The sequence below is a fragment of the Colletotrichum siamense genome (genome assembly GCF_013390195.1).
Source record: "Colletotrichum siamense strain Cg363 chromosome Unknown KSG_Cg363_contig09, whole genome shotgun sequence".
Classification (NCBI taxonomy): Eukaryota; Fungi; Ascomycota; class Sordariomycetes; order Glomerellales; family Glomerellaceae; genus Colletotrichum; species Colletotrichum siamense.
In genome coordinates, this window is record NW_023501022.1 from 1,186,250 (window position 1) to 1,206,128 (window position 19,879).

At 56.8% G+C, this 19,879-nt stretch overlaps 3 protein-coding genes across 3 annotated transcripts; 2 read left to right on the forward strand and 1 right to left on the reverse strand.

The window, feature by feature from the left end:
• Nucleotides 1-2,426: 2,426 nt before the first annotated feature.
• Nucleotides 2,427-3,660, forward strand: LIPB-1 (Lipase B; the record flags this gene model as incomplete). Its single annotated transcript, XM_036644906.1, has 2 exons — nucleotides 2,427-3,204; nucleotides 3,263-3,660. 2 exons carry the CDS (start codon nucleotides 2,427-2,429, stop codon nucleotides 3,658-3,660), a joined length of 1,176 nt encoding a protein of 391 aa, XP_036489597.1.
• A 4,449-nt stretch (nucleotides 3,661-8,109) lies between these two features.
• redA (NADPH oxidoreductase A) lies at nucleotides 8,110-13,320 on the forward strand (the record flags this gene model as incomplete). The annotated part of the gene is made up of 5 exons (XM_036644907.1): nucleotides 8,110-8,175; nucleotides 8,232-8,272; nucleotides 8,330-9,102; nucleotides 9,171-9,462; nucleotides 9,513-13,320. 5 exons carry the CDS (start codon nucleotides 8,110-8,112, stop codon nucleotides 13,318-13,320), a joined length of 4,980 nt encoding a protein of 1,659 aa, XP_036489762.1.
• An 865-nt stretch (nucleotides 13,321-14,185) lies between these two features.
• On the reverse strand, nucleotides 14,186-18,678 carry BEA3-0 (ABC transporter BEA3; the record flags this gene model as incomplete). The annotated part of the gene is made up of 9 exons (XM_036644908.1): nucleotides 14,186-14,188; nucleotides 14,268-16,904; nucleotides 16,958-17,318; nucleotides 17,381-17,458; nucleotides 17,513-17,531; nucleotides 17,585-18,089; nucleotides 18,146-18,288; nucleotides 18,342-18,447; nucleotides 18,511-18,678. 9 exons carry the CDS (start codon nucleotides 18,676-18,678, stop codon nucleotides 14,186-14,188), a joined length of 4,020 nt encoding a protein of 1,339 aa, XP_036489356.1.
• Nucleotides 18,679-19,879: the final 1,201 nt, after the last annotated feature.

The following is a 19,879-nucleotide window of genomic DNA, read 5'->3' on the forward strand; positions in this document are numbered from 1 at the left end:
TTCCTGCCAGGGAGGTACATCGGTCTTCAGGAAGATGGCGTCAGGGGCATTATTTGTTGATCTTCCTTCCTTTGTATGTACCGGCCGTTCACCCACACTCACTTCGTTCTTTTCCATTTATTGATTCAAGCAGATCTTTCGATCGTCTGAAGCAAGCCGAATAATGAATAGCTTCTTGAGGTCATTCTGAGTTAGCGGTAGTGATGGCAATCTTCGTCAGGTTGGGAAGAGCTTTACAGCCCAAGTACGATACATCGACAACAAGGCAAAAGCCGTACCCGTACTGTATGGCCAACAATGCTCTCCAATGAAACATCCTGTTCGTTGCCTACACAGTTTGAATTTGTGGGAATGTCCCAATAATACAGTTCTATGAAACTGTTTGGTCGTGGTCGACTCTTCGCAAATAGCAGTTACGTATCGCTGTGCATAGGTAGTCTGTAGTATTGGGATGGGCTTGCGAGTCCAAATGCTCGAGAATTCTTGGTTGAGAAGGTAATCGAGTGGCAACTACTTTCTTGAAGGGGTTCATGAGTCTCGTGTACTATCGACTCCCAAGTCAGCTTTGGCGAGGTCAGTCGACTGTCACAACCGCTTTCTTGAGATGATTTTCGCGACCCCATCCACAACGGGCTGATCAGTATCATCCGACACCTCTGGCCAGCTTTTGACGTACAGCAGTCACATAATCTCAACCACTAGGCTCGACTTTCTCATACCGATGGCAAGTTCGCCACCGATGGCATGGTGGTTGATCAAGCCGAGGGCGTCTGGAGCCCGAAATGAGGCTGATCTACATCCCGGCGGCACATATGGAAGCAGATTGGTGGTCTGGACTGCCGATGAACGTTGCATACAACCGCCTAGCCGAGGAACGACAACTCGAAACGGACATTCCGGAGCCCCGACCGATCGCGGGGAAAGTTGGAGATTCTGTTTCCGATTCGGTGGGATACGGACACGAGAGTCTCGGCAAGTTCGCACTATGACCTCAAAGATGGGACGAAATACTGCACTGCAGGGCAGCCGAGCGTTCTGGAACTTCATGACTTGCGCCGGGCGCCTCGGCAACCTTGGAACGCTGTCTTTTTTCTCATGGTTTCCGTCATTGTAAGTCTCCCACCGGTTCATCAGAATCAACCTATTTTCAACAAACAAGGTCGTGGTGTTTGTGAAGAGGGTGGTGTAGGGTAGTTTAGACCGCGGCGATGGAATCTTATGACGCCGATGCAAAGTACATCGGTGTGATGCTGCGATCATTGATCTATACCATCTAATGGTTGTCACGATATGTTCAGCTGAGGGAAAAATATGAGACTGCGTATGTAGAGCGCATAAAATGGCTTCCAAGCTACATGTAATCTGAGCTGTAGAACTACGCTCAAATGTATTCGACTTCATTCACATGCGCTGGCTTTCTTAACTAGACGTGTCCGAGCAGTGTTTTCCAGTCTCTCAGCAAGAGCCCTTACCCAAGAACTCAGACTTAAAGTGGGAACCGTCCTTCGGTGTGACATGCCTCCCAAAGTCGTACTCGAAGCTCACCTTATACCAAATGTAGTTGAGCTTGCGTCCTGGACTGTGGCTTACGCAGTGTCAACCACATCCCATGAGTTCAGACGAAGGCTTGCCTCGGTACAACATCAGTGCATAGCGATCCACGCCCATTTTGGTCAAAATTACGAGAACCCCGGCTGTCATCGAGGGAACGTTCATGATGTCACATGGGAACAAATGAAGGAAATGCCCCGGGACATTAGCTTTCGACTCGGGAACATCATCTGAACAACGCCAGCTATTTCCCTATTCTGTCCTCGGGAGGTGCCCTTCGTATAGCGCGTGCTGCCACCCGATTCGACTGCCGACAGGCAGAATACTCGGGGTCTGCCGGGGAAAGCGGACTCTGTCGTGATCGAACGGCCTTGATATTATCGGACGGGGCCTTGGTCCAGACACGGCCGCATGTCATCGCTATATGTCCGTCGGGCAGGCGACGTCAGGCTCCCGCCGGCCTGGTGTGGATGGTTCGGGAAGCGGCAGCGAAATATTACCACCATCTTGGGTCCGTCATGCCTGTCTTTTACAACGTTACTGGCTGAACAGATCGAACCATGACCACGCCGCGGCTCATCCATCGACCGTTGGAACCGATAGGAATTTAACCTTAGAGAAAACAGGCGCCGTTGACAAGGGTCGGTTTATGACGTCCGCACTGACGACGTGAACGGGCACGTCTTGGATTTTTGATATAAAGCTTCAGAAACATCCATCGACGACAGGTTTGGACTATTCAGACTCCATCAGCATCACCAACAACCAAAAAACATCTTTCGACTGGACTTCGAGACTCCCTCGACAGTGACTCTTGACTCCCAAACTTCAACAGCAACTCCAAGAACCAAGCAGCCAACACATCTACTACAAACATGAAGACCACTAGAGCCATTGCCGTAGGCTTGACCCTTGCCTCCACGAACGTCCTCGGACTGCCCGTATCTGACCCAGCAGCCGAAGCGACTGTTCGTGATATCGTCGAGAACAACCAATCAGCCAACGTCGTCGCAGCAGACAAGCAGGTCCAAGGCATGAACGCATTCCTCGGCGACGAGGTCAACTCGATGAGAAACACCAACCCCGCACCTAAGGACACGATCTACCCCAAGAGATCCGAGAAAGATGCACCGTACTCGATGTCCGAGGAAGAGCTTCGAAGCAAGATCTACTTTCCCAAGACCTTCTCCATGACCTCGGGAAAGCAACCCATTATTCTCGTCCCCGGCACCGCGGCGATGGCTGGGTCGACGTTCCGCGCTAACTTGGGTCCTCTTCTGGCCAAGTCCGACTTTGCGGACCCCCTCTGGGTCAACATCCCCGAAGCGTCCCTGGGTGATGCCCAGGAGAACTCCGAATATGTCGCCTACGCCATGAACTACGTCCAGAGTATGACGGGCAAGAAGGCCGCCGTTGCTGCTTGGAGTCAAGGAAACTTGAATGTGCAGTGGGCCATGAAGTACTGGCCCAGCACGCGGGAGACGGTGACCGACTTTGTCTCGTTCTCTCCTGATTTCCATGGCACCACCGAGGCATTCTTGGCTTGCGACACTGCTGCGGCACTTATCGGATGCACACCTTCTGTGTATCAACAGAAGTACGACTCCAAGTTCGTCGCAACTCTTCGCGCTGGCGGCGGAGACAGTGCTTATGGTAAGTCTCATCTTTCACTTCAACATTATCGTACCATGTATTAACACTTCTTCGACAGTCCCCACCACATCCATCTTCAGCGCCACCGATGAAGTCGTCCAGCCTCAAGCCGGCCCCAAGGCTTCAGCCTTCCTCAAGGATGGCAACGGCGCGCAAGCGACCAACATCGAGGTCCAGAAGGCATGTCCCGGAACCCCGGCTGGCGGCGAGGTCACCCACGAAGGCATGCTGTACAACTCCTTGGCTTTCGCCCTCTTGGAGGACGCCATGAAGAATGAGGGTCCGGCCAAGCTCGATAGAATCGACAAGAAGGTCTGCCTCGACCCCGCCGCGGGAAAGATGGATAAGGCAGAGATCACTGCTACTGAGGGTGTCCTTGGCCAGGCTGGTGCGAACGTCTTAAAGTACCCCTACAAGGTCAAGTTCGAGCCCAAGATCAAGGCCTACGCTAAGTAAATGCCCGGCTGGTTTCCGGGTCAAAGGCGGACCAAAGTGTACGATATGTGTACAATGCGTGTAAGAATACGGCGAACATGCATAGCGTTGGGGTTTATAGCAAGCGAGCGAGTCTCTTTCATCATTCTTGTACAATAGCCAGCGTTGCAAAGCGTTATAAAATCTAGAAATTTGCTTTCACAATTGTCTTTCGAGTGAAATCAATATTTTCCAATGGTAATTTGATTGAGAAATGATACGAAAGATAGAAGTGTACAAAGTATCCGACCTACAACAACACAAAGCGACTCCATTGATTGGCAAGCATACCTCGTTCATGTGCAACACACAATATGGCCATGAATTCCGACAGCTTGAGCCGGACCACTACATAACTCCGAGCCAGATCTCCCACCATCACCAAGCTCTTTCTCTGCCGTTTTTGATAATCACCCCCAGAAGCCCCTTCGGAAGCCGTTCGGAGCGGTGATTAGATCAAGACTTCTCCGCGGGAAATCGCCTTGGCATTGCAACAGAAGATGGCCCAAGAGCTCATCATAGACTGGGATGAATGGCCCCACCTCACTTTCCAAGAGCAAGAATCATATGGTTGATCAACCTCGAGGCTCGCCATTGTCGCATTCGAAGGATTGCTTCTTCTTTGCAATTCCAGGATGGCGGGCGTTTTCGGTCCACGAAAGGGCGTTGAAACATTTCCAATGCCACGTGTGACAGATTGGCCCCCACTGGCATCGAGCCGCTCCATCAGGGGCGTCAAGAGCCCACACAATACCCACCGAATCTTACCTTGGAGAGGGCCTATGTGGGCTTTGCGTGGATAGGGAACGGTTGGACGGTGCTACGCTACGCAGGTTGCAATTGTGGACAATTTAGTGGGCAAAGCTTGTCAACTTGCGGACGAACGAAAGTCCAGCGCATACAGAGATCGCACGAGGAGGTGATTGGGGATGCCTTCACCCGCACACTGTAGCTTACTCGATGGGATTGGGCGCCTATGCCGGTGGGATGTGACTGGGTTTCAGGAAGACATAAATATCACCTGTTTCCACGAGACTGCTAAAAAGCAGTGAGCTTGATGTCCAAAGCTTCGAGATAGATTTGGCCTGAGAACTGTCGTCGGAGGACATTGCAACTCTCCTGCCAAGTGCACCGGTGAGGCTCAAGCGACACCGGAACTCTGACCACAGCTCCGGTGATATGATCCATCAACAGTTAAGATCAGCACGTCTAAATGCCTCTCTCCGAGATGTCATCACGATGAGCCCATCACCAAGGACGGCTCGGACACTGACCACAGTCTAGCTCATCGGGCGTTTTGGCGATCGACAGCCACCCAAGTGAGACGTGACTATGGCACCTCGATTGTCGCAGTTTTCGGGGGGGCATCAGGATAAATATGGGTAAAATCTCTCTAGACTGTAACACGAGACAAGCCTCACCGAAGGTGTTTACCCTATTTTTCCGCCACTCGTCCGTCTGAACCCCACATATCCGGTCGTCCTCCGGGGGCTGCGCACTGGCCTCGGGCGAAACAGCGGACAATTCCGATGAAAGCCGCTTGCTGTGCTCTCGTTGTCGGGCCCAGCGAAACAAGTCAGATTCTCACCAAAACGCGCGGATATCGACATGGGAATATACGCAAACAAAAAACACACTCTAATTCTGGGCTGAGGCGGAGGCTGAACGGCCCCCTTTCCCGTTCACTCACGAGGCGCGGATTACCTGTCTATTACGCGGCTTCTGGGGAAGAAAATTCCCACAAAATTCCCAAGCGGAAGTGAAGAAATTTCCGGCAACCGATCAAGCTTAGACGTCGAATAAGCTTGAGTGTCCCAAGGTGGGCGCTAAAGCTGTCCTCCCCCATGCTGTCCGGCCTAAGCCGCTGCTTGAATGCCAAGGGTAGCGGGGGTAACCCGAGGCATCACATCATGACCCCATGCTCATTGCGGATAGGGGCCGCGTCTTTCTATGAGCCATAATTAGATAGGCTCATACAGTTCAGCACCGAAGGCTTGGGTGCTAATGCAGACTTCCCCAAATCGGACGGGAAGGGGAGGTCGAGGTTGATGTGTGCATCATGTATATCCGTCTGGTCTGCGGTTTGCGCCAAATTCGCCAAGCATCTAAGTTTTTTTGGTGTTGTAGTCCATCTCCTAAGGAAACGGCCAAAACCCGCCCCAATGTCCCATCCATCCTACCAACTAAGCCATTATTCCTGACGTTGGGACAGAGACGCTACCCTGGGCACTGACTTCTCCTTTTTGGTACTAACGCAGATGTCACGTCGGAGCTTATGTTGGGAATGGAAAGTGGGAGCGAGGCGGCGGACATGGGGTCGGTTATTGTTGCCCCTGAAGGACACGCGTACTCGCCCACCGACGACCGATCCTATGTTTAATTTTCATGACAGCACGAATTCACGTGGGCTGGTCAGCCGTCCTGCTGGGCGGTCATCCCGTCCGCAAGCCATGGCAGGAAACGTGTGGTTGGGATCGCGAAATGCGGGCCTGGTTATGGCATTGCTCGGACTGCCAAGAATCGCAGACCAGCACTCTGAGGTTCTGGAACGCGCGTCATCGTGAGTTGAGCAAGCCCAGAGGACTTGCAACCGGTCATTGGGTTCAGTGGTAAGGTAGTGTGTATGGATAGGGTGCGGAAGAAATGGTACCTCCTGGGCAATCTCCCGTGGCACAGAGGGCGGCGTCAAGTGTGACAGGGGCCGTGTCCGGGCTTGCTCCATGCTGTCACTTGTCTGGGACTCGGAGGAGATCAATGGGGAAAGGAGCCGTGTGGGGGCAAGATTTTTCTCCATTGCTTGCACTGAGTGAGAGCATCTTCGATCAACCGTTGGAAGACAAAAGAGACAAGAGGCGCCGTTGACGGCTGGGGGGGACAGCGCACAGCGTCAGAGCTCCTTGCAGCAAACCTGCCAGAGGTCGAGGAATTTAGGCCAGGAACAAGAAACCAAATGCAACGGTACCCTGCCCTACGATGGAGCAGCAGAGTCTTGGTGAGTGTCAAAGTTGCCAAAACCTGCCAGGGGACAGATGCCAAGCTCTCAAACTCCCCCACCTTCCCGTAGATTCAGAAAAAGAACAATTGTGGCACCGGCAGATCAGGGTACGTACTTTGTGCAGGTACAGAACCATATGTGAACGGAATAACGCGACATGATTGGCCAGACTGTAGAGACTGTACCCACCTTGACGTTACCGGTCGTTAGAACTGAGGCTATTTTCCTCACAACCCCCTGTCTACATCTCTTTTTCACACTTCACTTCACCTCAACTTTTTGTGCTACGCTACACGATGGGCGTCAGTTGTCGCAACGGACAACTTCCCCGGGCCAGCCAAAAAAAATCCAGGAAGTTGCCCAAGTGGGCGATGGCTAGATATGCCGAATGCTATGATCCCAAAACACAGGCTGCTGGGACAAGATTTACTCACTCACATCCTGCTCAGCTTCCCCTGAGCGCTTCCCGCCGAGAGATCAACCCGATTCTACCAGACTTGCATGTCGCATGAAAGATCACGGGTGATCCCAAGACCTGCTGCATGTCGTCCATCTTGGCACATCGACTCACCAGATCCCAAGCAAACCCAATCAGTCCCAGCGGAGAGGACGCAGCAGCCAAGGCCCTCAACTTGGGATGGCGTCAAGTCAACCCAAGACGACATCTTAGCGTGTTTTGGCCTCATGGGGTTCAGCCGCTAGTGCAACTCGCCCGTCAACAAGGCCCCTGGCTCCCTTTCTTTTCTTTTCCTCCCATTGGCCCACGAGTTCCTGACGGCTGTGAATCAGAGTTCAAACGACCGCGGAGACCTCCCGTCTAGTGACCCCGGTCTGCGATTTATTCTTTTTTGTTTGCCCATGGGATGGATGGCCCATGGATGGGACCGATGGAGACGGGGGAGAGAGACGGACGGGTAGACATGCAGGGGCCAAGACACGGTAGCGCTGGCTGATGCTGCTCCTCCTTCTCGTCCTCCGCCTCCCTGCTGTCATGGGTCCCGTTCTTGGGTCCCTCGGGGAGGAGAAAATGGGCAAGGCGGCTCCACCGACGACATCGATGTCCGTCGGTGCTGAACGACCCTTTTAGGATGCCATCGAACCCGCTGGCATGAAGGCTTCATTTCGTTCCGTCTTCCTCAACTGACTCTTTCTCTTATTCTCTGTGTGGAGCTTTTCGGCTAGAGGCCATTCCCAATTTTTGCCCTGGCGGTGCTAATATTCTCCTGCCCTGGCGGCCTTCTTGACCAATATTGTTAATAAGTACTCTATTCTCACAAGTTCTAGCTTTCCGACCACCAAAGCGACACAACACAGACACACATTCGAAAATGGCTTTTTCAGAGAGATCATGCCCGGTATCGGGTTCCATGGGAGGCAGAGGGAGGTGTCCAGCTGGTGCTGCCGCGGCGGGCGGGCAAAGCAGATCGAGCAGTCGTATGGGACCTCGAGGATGTTCCTTCTCTGGCTTTTCCCAGCCGGGCGATATTCACACAGCATTCGATGTAAGTCAGCATCGTGAAAAGACTTGACATGCTTGGATATACTGACAATATCAAAGATTCCTCGAGGAGTCGATGCCGAGGAATGGCTCCGCATGAGGTCAGTCCAAGTCAAACTCTATATGCCTAATAGCATGCATACTAACACAGGCATTAGGGAGCGCAAGTCCATCAACCAGATCCTCTATTCCAGCTACCCCTCACAACAAGAGATTGACTCAGCAAAGGACCAAAAACAGATGGACGCAATGAATGTCAACGAACAAGATCTTCTCGCTGTCGCCCTCGGCGCACCGGCGAGGCAAGTGATGCTGAGAGCGGAGGAGATCGGTCCCGCGACAGGCTGGAAGGACGGCTATCTCAGCATAGAACACGGCTTCTGCCCACCCGACTACGACGAGGCCGCCGGCGCCCTGGCCAGATCTCCCGGCCGCATCTGGTCCGATCTTGCCGAGAGAATGCCCGGATGCGTGTCCCGCGGCCGCGTGAGAGAATCGATCGCCGCAGCCCCCGTCATCGAGGGCACAGAAGACATCATCCCCGACCAGGCACTCTGGGCCGCGCTTGTGGCGCTGGGTATGCTTTGCTCCATCTACCGCTTCGAGCAAAAGTACGACGGCCACGACGGCGTTAATGCGACTACGAACCCGTCCAAGTTGAGATTGAACTGCAAGATGGGTGACTACTTGGGAGAGGAGTTGGTCGGCATTCCTCTGAGCATCGCGCTGCCCTATTTCCAAGTATCCCGCCGCATGGGACGAACACTTCCTCATCTTACCTTCGTCGACCAATCTTCATACAACCTCAAGGTCAAGGACGCCACATCAAGTTTTCCCTACGTTGCCCGTTTCGACAACATTGAGCTGAGATGGCCAATGTTTGGTGAGCGTGCTGAGGTGGCGTTCCTCAAGGGAGTTGCGGATACATCCGGTAGGACTACACCTCTCTTACCTCAGACTTCATATTCCCGACTCGGCTTTGCTAATCATGACTTGCAGCCTCTTTTCAACATGGCCCCGACGCCATCGCTGCTTGCCAAGAGCACGTGATGAACCGCAACAATGAGGGTCTTCTCCACGAGATGATCCGCTTGAAAGAAATTCTGGAGCGCATGCCCGGCGCCTTCCACTCCATTTCAACCAACCCCAATGCCGGTGAGAACTATGTCCCCGTCCAGCAATGGGTTCGCTGGGCGAAGTTCTCTGCTCCTCTCTCGAAGCGCTGCCCCGCCTCTTCTGGCCTCCAGTTCCCGCCCTACCTAGTTATGGATGCTTTCTTGGGCAGGAAAAAGTAAGTCGACATCTGTCTTATCGTGCCACTTTACTGACATGTATCTCAAGATACACATCCTTCCTCGGTGCTGAGGGTGTCCATCTCCGCGCATGGCTCCCCTCCAACCTGCGCGCTTTCATCGCGGCTATCGAGTACCACTACCGCATTCCTGAGTACGTCCAGCAATCCGGGGATCCTCGCTTGATGGGTGTTCTCGATGGTATTGTCGAGGCCTACACTGGTGAGCGCGGCTTTATGGGCGTCCACCGCTACAAGGTCTTCGGCATCCTTGAGGTCGCCGCTAAGACGGGCCGTACCGAGACCAACGGTGCTTCTGGTGCTGCCGATGGAGAGCGCCCGTGGGAAGAGACTCACCGTCAGTTTTCCGAGGCCATGAAGGAGCGCCTTGAGCCCTACCGAGGCGCTCTGCCCGTCGAGCCCCACCAGATGCGTGGCACTTTTGAAGAGTGCCGCTACGTCACCCGTGTGTTAAGCAGATCGTTTGTCGATTCTGATCCTTCCCGCTCGATCGCGATGGTGACTCTGGATATCCGGGATACTGGTATCACTTGGGCTCCTGGTGACCGTTTGGCGGTGATGCCTTTGAACGGCTGGGAAGAGTGTGCCAAGGTCATTGCTGCTCTTGGCCTGGAGGAACACATCGATGCTCCCGTTGAGACTACAGGAACCTGGGCCCGCTTCGAGATGCACCTCGGTTCCGTGAGGAGGACTGCTACTCCCAAGCTGACGGTCGGCGACATCCTCCGCCGCGGCCACCTCGCTCCCATCACCAAGGAGATGGCTCTCAAAATTCACGGGATGCTTCACGCATCCTCCAACACCGTCTTGCAGGTCCTGAGCACCGATGAGTGGCCTGTGAGGGGTTCTCTGGGCGACTTGCTCCAGGATGCCGTCACGGATACTCCTCCCCAGATTTGGGACAGGGTCTTCAACCTCGAAGATCTGTCTTGGTTGGCCGACTTGGTCAAGCTTGAGGTCCCTCGCACCTACTCGATTGCTAGCTACACGGAAGAGCTGCTGCCTGAGACGGTCGACCTTGCTGTCTCCCGCTCCGAGTACAAGCTGTGCTCGACTTTCGCAAAGGGTAGAGACATCTCTCGCTCTGGAGTTTCCAGCGGCTTCCTGAACCCACCAGTAGAGATGGGCGAGATCGACTCCGATGACGAACTACTCATTGGCGTCTCGCGCCCAGCCGCCTTCCAGCTCCCTCTCGACCCCATGGCTCCCTGCGCCTTCTTCGCTGGTGGCAGTGGTATCGCTCCCTTCCGCAGCTTCTGGCAAGCTCGTCTTGCTCAGAGCGGTCTATCCGGAGGCAAGAACTCTCTGTACCTCGGTGTCCAGTCCCGCGAGAAGTTCTGCTTCGAGGAAGAACTCCGCCAGTACGTCAACGCGGACTTCATGGAAGTCCATCTCGCATTTTCAAGAGACTCGCGCGGCCTGGCCTACGAGGGTCACGACCTCGTCGAGAAGCACATTCCTCCTCGCTACATCGATACCTTGATCGTCGAACAGGGTGCCCAGATTTGCGACCTCGTGATGTCCAAGAAGCAGGGTGGCCTTGGTGGCTATCTTTATGTTTGCGGTTCCGTCTCTGTGTTCGACTCCGTCATGCAGGGAATCCGCAAGGCGATTTACACGTACAGAACAGCCACCGAAAGCGGCGTCGATACCATTGTCAACAAGGCGTTTGCTGAGAGACGCTTCATGCTTGATGTCTTCATGACCCCTAAGCCCCTGCCATGTACGCTGCCGACCATTCCTCTGTCACAATTGGCCCTGCACACCGGCCACCGCCCTGGATCGCGCATGTGGATTGGTGTTCACGGAAGCGTCTACGATGTCACCGACTTCTGTCCCATGCACCCGGGCGGAACCCTCATCATCAAGTCTAACGCTGGTGTCGACTGTTCAAAGTCCTTCGACAACCTCGCCCACACAAACAACCCCGAGGTGGCTTCTCTCCTGACGAAGTACTTCGTCGGTCACTTGACCCCCAAGCCCGACTACGGCAGCGACGAAATCTCTGCCCTCCACGACCTCTGGTCCGCCTACCTCCGCACCACGGTCGAGACCCTCGTGGCTCACCAGTTCGAAATGTACGAGATCATGGGCGCCTCCCTTGAGACCAACTCCTCGCACGACCCCGCCGGCAGCAACAACATCTGGCTCCGCGAGTCTCTCCCCAACATCATCGCCGTCCGCACCTTCTACGGCTACCAGTCCCGCCTCCTGCAAGGCGGCTTCGCAGCCCTCTTCGGCCCGAAGCTGCAGGAGCTCGTCCTCAAACTCTCCTTCGGCGTCGCCAGCGCCAACGGCCCCGCCGCCGACACCAAGCTGCCCGACGTCCTCGGCACCGTCGCGCGCGCAAAGACCTCGGGCGACGCCGCCACCTGCACCAAGGAGGTCGCCCTCGTCGGCCAGTTCGTCTGCGACGCCGACGCCTCCCTCCGCTTCCAGGAGCGCGGCGTCTTCGCCTACGCCGCCCGCAGCGTCGAGCTCGACATCGCCCTGCTCGAGGACCTCCGCCAGGAGGCCTGCAACGGCATGGACGCCTTCGACAGCATCGCAAACTCCATCAAGGAGTCCTCCGACCCGGACGTCGAGAACGCTCGCCTGACCGCGCTCTCCACCTTCCTCCTCCAGGTTCTCGAGCGCATGGCCCGCCACCTCGAGGTCTTCTACGCCCAGCTGGCCCGCTCCTCCGTCTACCAGCCCCAGCTCGAGAAGAACCCGGCCCGCACCCGTTGGGCCCTCGTCCGCAGACGCATCCGCGACGGCAGCCTCTTCGTCCTGGCCACCAAGGCCGAGCTCTCCTCCAACTTGCTGGACCCGGCGGCCGGCCAGAACCAGCAGCCGTACTACATGTCGCGCGCGAACCCGAACCAGAACATTGACTTTGACCGCGTCATGGCGCAGGTGCAGGCCTCGCTGCGACAGGACGTCTCGGCCATGAACCCCTCGCACCTGCAGCCTCACCAGCACCACCCGCAGCAACCTCTGACGCTCAACGCCGTGCACCAGGCCCGAGGGCGCGTCGACACGGGCGACGTCAGCGTCGTCGCGAGCCGCGAGAACGCAGACGCCCTGCGCGCCATGAGCAGCTTCGTCGAGAAGAACAGCCGTGCCATCCGCCGTCTGAGCAAGATGCCCGCCGCAATGCCCTCTGGCATGAACTTCGAAGACATCCAGCGCGCCGCACTGCTCGAGATGGCACAGAGCGGCGCCGGCGGGCAGAGCGGTCTGCTGTCACCCCCAGAAATGGCAGGTGACATGCATAACCATCACCACCAAGAGCAAGGGCTGCACGTCAGGAAGGGCGGGAATGGCAACAGGATCCTCCCGACACCGCCCTCATCCCGCGGCTCCAGCCGGTCCCCCACGCGGTTCAACCAGCCCTTCGCCGTGGGAGGCAAGCCCACAGCCGAGATGCTCCTCGCCAAACTCAACCGTCCCCGCGGCGCCTCTCTCACCAGGACGCCAAACGCATCGCAGCCAGGCTCCCCGGCGCCCTTCCCCGTCCTCCGCGGCTCGCACTCGCCGCCGCCTTCGCACCACGGCAGCCAGCACCCCGTCGACGCGCAAACCGCGCTGAGCTCGATGATGAGCCGCCTCAACACGCGGCCGCGCAGCGGCTCTGCCGCCATGATGTCGAGCACCGGCGGCATGCACTCCCCTGCGCACCCAGCAGCAGGCGGCGGGCTCGCGCGCACGCGGTCGCTCATGAGTCTAGGCAGCAGCGGCAGTCAAGCTCGCGAGCGGGGACATGTGTCGCGGCCGTCTGGGGGATCGCTCCGCGCGCTGAAGCTGCGGAGCGTGATGGAGCAGAGCGAGGAAAAGGTTGCTCCCACGTTTTAGGATCGAGTGGAGTTGACAGGTATGTGTGTATTTCGGTCCCGGAGTCCCGTATTGGGGATTCGGTGACCGACAATGAGACGGAAAAAAAAAAAACAGACCTCCGTGAGCCGCATCCCGAGCGCGAAAAGGGGTGCAGTGACGGTCTTGGCGAGTTGTCGTTGTTGGTCTAGGGAATGTCCGTGTCCGTGCGTTCATCTCTCAGGATTCCTTTCCTCCGATGTGATGGATGATCCGAGATTCTTTCGTTGTCCATGATTATTTCAATTTGTGTCTGTTGCTGCCTGGGAATGCACGGTTGGCTTTGCGGAAAACAAGCCAGAAGAAAAGTAAAGTACCAGTCTTTTTTAGTCAGAGAGCTAAAAATGTGTTTAGAGTAGAGTTAGGGAATTGTGTAACAATATTGGTCAGATTACTTGAGTCCGGACTTTGACATGTGATGAGAGTGACTCTGTGCAGTGAGAGAGAAGCCTGAAGCGACATCGTGAGATGCTCATTGAACGGTCACGATGAGAGGCACGCAGCAATCCATGTTCCGATTTGATCATGATTCAATAAAAAATGCCTAGCTGAGCCTAGAATCTAAATAGAGACGCGATAACATATGATATTGGCCCTGATGATAATGAAAAAAATGATGGTAAATTCCGTGGTAATGGGCGTCAATGTTGTTACAATCTTGCTTTCCCAACGCCTCAATCCAGACAGAATGGGATACAACAGCGTCAGCTTGAAAGGGGGGGAATCTCTACCACGATGATGATGATGAAAGACTGTAGTCTTCTCTGCTTTATCTATGCCAGGACACACAAAAAATGAAGAACAAATTCCGTTTCGGGGGGTCACCTCCCCTGTGGGCTGTATCCGTTTACTTGTCCAACGCCTGTGATTGACACTGTTCTCAAGTTAGCATTGAATCTCATACCCAGGAAAGAAGGATGATAACTCACCATTTGGAAATAGACTCCCCTCTCCGCAATCAGCGTCGCGTGGTCACCCCTCTCGACAACCTTGCCATCGGCCATGACGAAGATCACGTCCGCGTTCTGCACGGTCGCCAGCCGATGCGCGACCATGATCATCGTCCTGCTGCCCTTCGTCGCGTCGAAGACGGCCTGCACCGCGCGCTCCGTCTCGCTGTCGAGCGAGCTCGTTGCCTCGTCGAGGAGCAGCAGCGACGGCCGGCGGATCAGCGCGCGCGCGATCGAGACGCGCTGCTTCTGCCCGCCCGACAACGCCACGCCTGACTGGCCAACGGCGGTGTTGTAGCCCTCCGGCAGCGACATCACAAACTCGTGGATGCCCGCGTCCTTGGCCGCCGCGTGCAGCGCCTCGTCGGAAACAGAGTCCTCGTCCTCGATGCCGAGCAGAATGTTATCCCGGATCGTGCCCGTGAAGAGCGACGGCTCCTGCGCGACGAGGGAGATGTTCTGGCGGTACTTTGCAAGGTCGAGGCTGTTGATGTCGTGGCCGTTGTAGAGCACGCGGCCCTCGCCGTGGAGGGTGTAGAAGCGCTCGAGGAGGGAGATGATGGTGGTCTTGCCGGAGCCCGAGGGCCCGACGATGGCGGCGAACTGGCCGCGCTCGATGTGCAGGTCGAGGCCCTTGAGGACGGGCGTCGGGCGCGTGGGGTAGCTGAACCAGACGTCCTTGAAGTCGATCTCAACGCCCTTCTCGTAGTGCACCTCGTAGGGCACGACGTCGCTGACACGCTCGGCGGGGGCGGCCGCGGAGGTGGTCTCGTCGTCGTCGGCGTCGCGCATGGCGAGGATGCGGTCGGCGGCGGTCTTGGCCTTGGCGATGTTGGGCCCGAAGGAGAGCCACTGGCCGGCGGACATGCCGCCCTGGACGACGGCGATGTAGACGACCATGTACTGGAAGGGGGTGTACTCGTGGTCGGAGAGCAGGCGGCCGCCGTACCAGAGGACGAAGGCCATGCAGAGCAGCGAGATGGAGTCGCTAAACGCAAACAGCATGACGGAGAAGCGGGACTTGCGGAAGGCGTCGCGGGTGTGCTCGGCGAGCAGCTCGTCGTAGCGCTGGCAGATGCCCTGCTCCATGGTGAGCGAGGAGACGGTGCGGATGGCGCCGATGGACTCGGAGGCGAACTTTGCGGACTCGGCGAAGACGGCGTTGTTGGCCTCCTCGAACTTTGTCTCGTGGCGCACGCGGTAGAACATGGCGGCGACGATGATGGGCATGGAGGTGCCGAGGGCGACAAGGGTGAGCTTCCAGCCGAAGACGAGGCCGACCACGATGCAGCCGATGACGTTGAAGAGCGAGATGAGCACGAAGGCCATGTTGGTGCCGAGCAGCTGCTGCAGCATGGTCGGGTCGGTGGCGAGGCGGGCCGTGAGGGCGCCGGCGGAGTTGCCCTCGGCGTCGAAGAAGGCGGACGGCTTGTAGAGGATGTTGCGGAAGTACTCCTTGCGGTAGACGCGGGTGATGCCGAAGCCGATGGTGGTCGTCGCCCAGCCGAGGAGGAAGTGGGAGACGCCGACGCCGGCGGCGAGGTAGACGAACATGAGGCACCAGTGGTTGGCGATGACGCGCAGGAAGCTGCCCCAGTAGGAGAAGAGCGAGACGAGGACGGCGAAGAGGTAGGCCTGGACGGGGGTGCTGGCGCCGGCGCCGAGGGCCGCGACGGCGATGACGATGTACGTCTTCCAGCGCTTGCGCTGCTCGCCGAGGAGGAGACCGAAAGAGCCGAAGAGGTGCCACGCGCGCCAGCGGGCCCAGAGGCCGCGGGGCTCCTTGATGACGCGGACGTTGCCGCCGGCGCCGCGCTCGAGCTCCTCGTCGGAGCCGTCGCGCTCGGTGACGGGGTTGCTGTCCTCGTCGACGTTGTCGATGCTCTGCCGCTTCTCGGTGAGGTCGCCCTCGCTGCTGCCGAAGGGCATGGACTTGGGAAGGGAGTTACGTTCGGGCTCGGGGCGGCGCCAGCTGAGGTCGCCGAAGAGGATGTCGTCGTCCTCCTCGACGCCCATATCCAGCTTCTGCGCGGTGGCGAGGAGGTGGTAGGGGCCGTCGATCTGGGCCATGAGTTCCTGGTGAGTTCCCTGCTGGACGACCTGGCCCTTGCGGAGGAGGATGATGCTGTCGGCCTTTCTGATGGTTCCGAGACGGTGAGCAATGACGATGGTGGTGCGGCCGCGGCAGGCGCGGTCGAGCGCAGCTTGGACGATCTGCTCGCTCCTCACATCAATGGCAGAGGTGGCCTCGTCGAGGATGAGAATCTTGGGCTGCTTGACGATGGCGCGGGCGATGGCGAGACGTTGGCGCTGGCCGCCGGAGAGCTTGATACCGGCGTCACCAACCTCGGTCTGGTAGCCCTCGGGCAGGCGGGAGATGAACTCGTCGGCGAAGGCGTCCTTGCAAGCCTGCTCGATGAGCTTGGCCTTGACGGACTCGTCCTCGAACTCGAACTCGGTGCCGATGAGGCCGTACTCGACGTTCTTGAAGATGGTGGTGTTGAAGAGGGCGTTGTCCTGCTGGACGAGACCGATCTGGTTGCGCCACCACTGGGGGTCGATTTCGCTGAGGAGGCGACCGCCGCAGCTGATGATACCGTTTCTGAGCCAGAGAGTCTGTCACGTGTTAGTCGATGTAGATGATGACGGGTGTCTGGGTCGAGTCTTACAAGTTGGTTGGCCTGCAGGTCTCCGTTAAACTCGTACCATCGCTCTAGGATTCCGACAATGGTACTCTTTCCGGAGCCAGAGGGTCCGACGATGGCGGTGACCTTGCCCGCAGGGAATGTCAGGCTCAGGTTCTCCAGGATCTTGACGTCCGGACGCTTGGGGTAAACGAAGTTGACGTTCTGGAAGACGATGTCGCCCTCGGCGGACGCCTCGGGGCCCTTGAGCTTGCCGTAGGTCGGCTTCGGGGCGTCGATGATGGTGTGGAAGATGGCGTTAGCGTCAGCGGCCTGCGACGCAGCTGACAGCGGGGCTGTGAGCTGGCCGATGGAGGACGCCATCATCATGATACAGAGAAGCACACTGGAGGTAAAGGTGTCAGATAAGGTTCATCCTGCCGGATGGAAGGATCAGGGGGGACTTACACGATGAGGGAGGCCGGGGTGGTCAGAACCATCATGGTGTACATCTTGAACGCGTACCAGAAGGACAGCGCAAAGGTGCTAGACAACGTTAGTAAATCCGATTATCAGGTGTATACATCCTTGAATGCTTACGCATAGATGGCGAAGAAGACTGCGGCAAGTTAGCAAAACATCCATGAAGGAACGCCGTGGGAATAAACTCACTCAGCCCCTGCTGGAACGCAACAAGCCACGCCATGCCCGCGCCCTTCTCCCGCGACCTGTCCGCGAGCATGCCATACTTGGCCAGCATCTTGAACTCAGCGCCGCACGCCGCGAGCATCCTGATGGCTCCAAACGCCTCAGTAGCCACAGACGCGGCCTCGATGTCCATGTCCTGGACGTCCTTGAGCCGCTGGATGATGGGCGGGGTGGTGAACATGTAGACGAAGAGGATGAAGACGAGCCCCGACGCCGTGGTCAGCGTCAGCAGCCAGTTGTACGCGAAGGCGATGGTGAAGCCCGCGATGACGGTCGAGAAGGACATGAAGAAGGTGCCGATCTTCTCCGAGATGCCGAGCTGCAGCGTGCTGGCGGTGATGGTGATGATGGCGGCCGTCTGGCCCGGCGCGAGCATGTCCAGCATCGAGATGGGCAGGGCGAAGAGGGAGCGCAGGTAGGTCAGGCGGATGGCGGCGGATATGCGAATGCTCGTCATGCGGAAGCCGAGCTGTGGTGGTGTTGTGTCAGTGAGTGTGCTTTAGGCGGTGTAATGAGAAGACGTACGTTAGACAGATAGGTGAGGATCAATCTGGCAATGAAGAGGTAAACGATGTACAGCACGCCCTGGTTGACGGTGCGCGTGAACTCTTCTTGCGTCTCCTGCGTGCCTTGTTTGAAGAAGCCAGTAAAGGTGCCGACGAGTTGTCCTGAGTTGTGTTAGTTGCTGCTTCCCTGCGACAGGTAATGGTGTGTCACTCACCAAAGACAATGTTCATCACCGGCATAGTGAGACCAGCACCGATGGCACCTAATACCGACACCATAATGATGAGTTTGTCATACCATGTGCCATACGACAAGATTCTCTATAGTGCAAGTCAGTAAACCCACGTCGCAACAGACATGCAAGCTCGATCAGAAGAACATACGATGAAATTCCTCAGCGTCGCAACGTTCTTCGTGCTAAGCTTCCACCACGATCTCTTGGGAGCCGGAGGCGGGGCATTGGGATCCGTCGCGACCGCTCCGCCGGGGGCCGGCCCGGGGCCCGGAGCAGCTGCCGGCGCATCGGCAGTGCCGCCGGCCGGTGTGGCCATGATAATTGGCGGGGGTGGTAAGAGGGGCGGTGGGTTGGTGACCGGGGTAGGTCGTGGGGTCCGATTCGACCGGGAGATGTCTTCCGATCCGAATATCTGGTGCTTCCTCTTCTATCGTAAGGTAGTACTGGATATCCTATTATTTGTCGTTGCAGGCTATGTGGAGGAGGACGACCGGGCCATATGTGTGTGTGGGGAAAGATTCGTTCTCACAAACAGGTGAAGCCTGGGGGCGGGCACCAGGGGGGAGAGATCGGCAGGCCGGCAGTGACAAGGGGGTAGGGGAGGTTAATGTGATTGTGTGGGAGGTGTAAAGGTTCAGAGAAGCTTAGTCTTATGCGAACAACTCGCGTGTCAGGATAATTTGTCAAATGGCAGCTTTCTCTCCTTTGGGGTTTGTTTCCTCTTTCGATCCAAGGAACAAGTGGTAAATCGAGATTGTGTCGTCCCGCGGCAACAGCTGAATGGGAAACACACAGAAAAGAGAGTTCCCAACCAGGGCAGCAGGGATGAGGAAAGAGTCAAGAAGATAGGAGAAAATGAGAAGAAAAAGTGAGATGAAGGTGGGAGAGTTGAGCCAGCCAGACACACACTACACACAACGGATGTAACGCAAACGGGGGGCGAACAAGAAAACCACACCCAGTGTAGAGACTTGACCAGACGAGAAAGCAGTCGAATGGCAAGAAACCGGGGTTGAGAGAGAGAGAGACGGAGAGGAGAGTGAGAGAGCGAGAAGGAGAACACAGGGCAAGGGTTTGGCAGAGGAGACAAGGCGGAAGGGGGATGGGGGGATGGTTGTGAAATGGGGGGACCGGCAGAAGTACACTGCAAAAGCGCCGGGAAACGGGTATCAACGAGCCACCCGAGAGGACGACCTGCAGAAGCGGCTGTGCAGGTGCTGCTGCTGCTGCTGCTGCGTCTGGTGCTTCTGTTGCTGATGCTGATGCTGATGCTGATGCTGCATCGCCTGCGTGCGAAACGATGCGCGGAGGTGGGTTTAGGCGGGACCCCCCAAGAAGGACGAACAGCAGGCGGACACACAAGGGAAGGGAACAGAAAAAAACGACCTAGCGCCGAGAGAGTTGGGTTTGGGAATTTGTGAGATTTTGGGCAGTGGTGGGATGGGATTTGGATGGATGGGGTGGGAGGAGCGGGCGGGCGGGCGAGCGAGAGGGAAGCCAAAGATGGGCAGAGATGG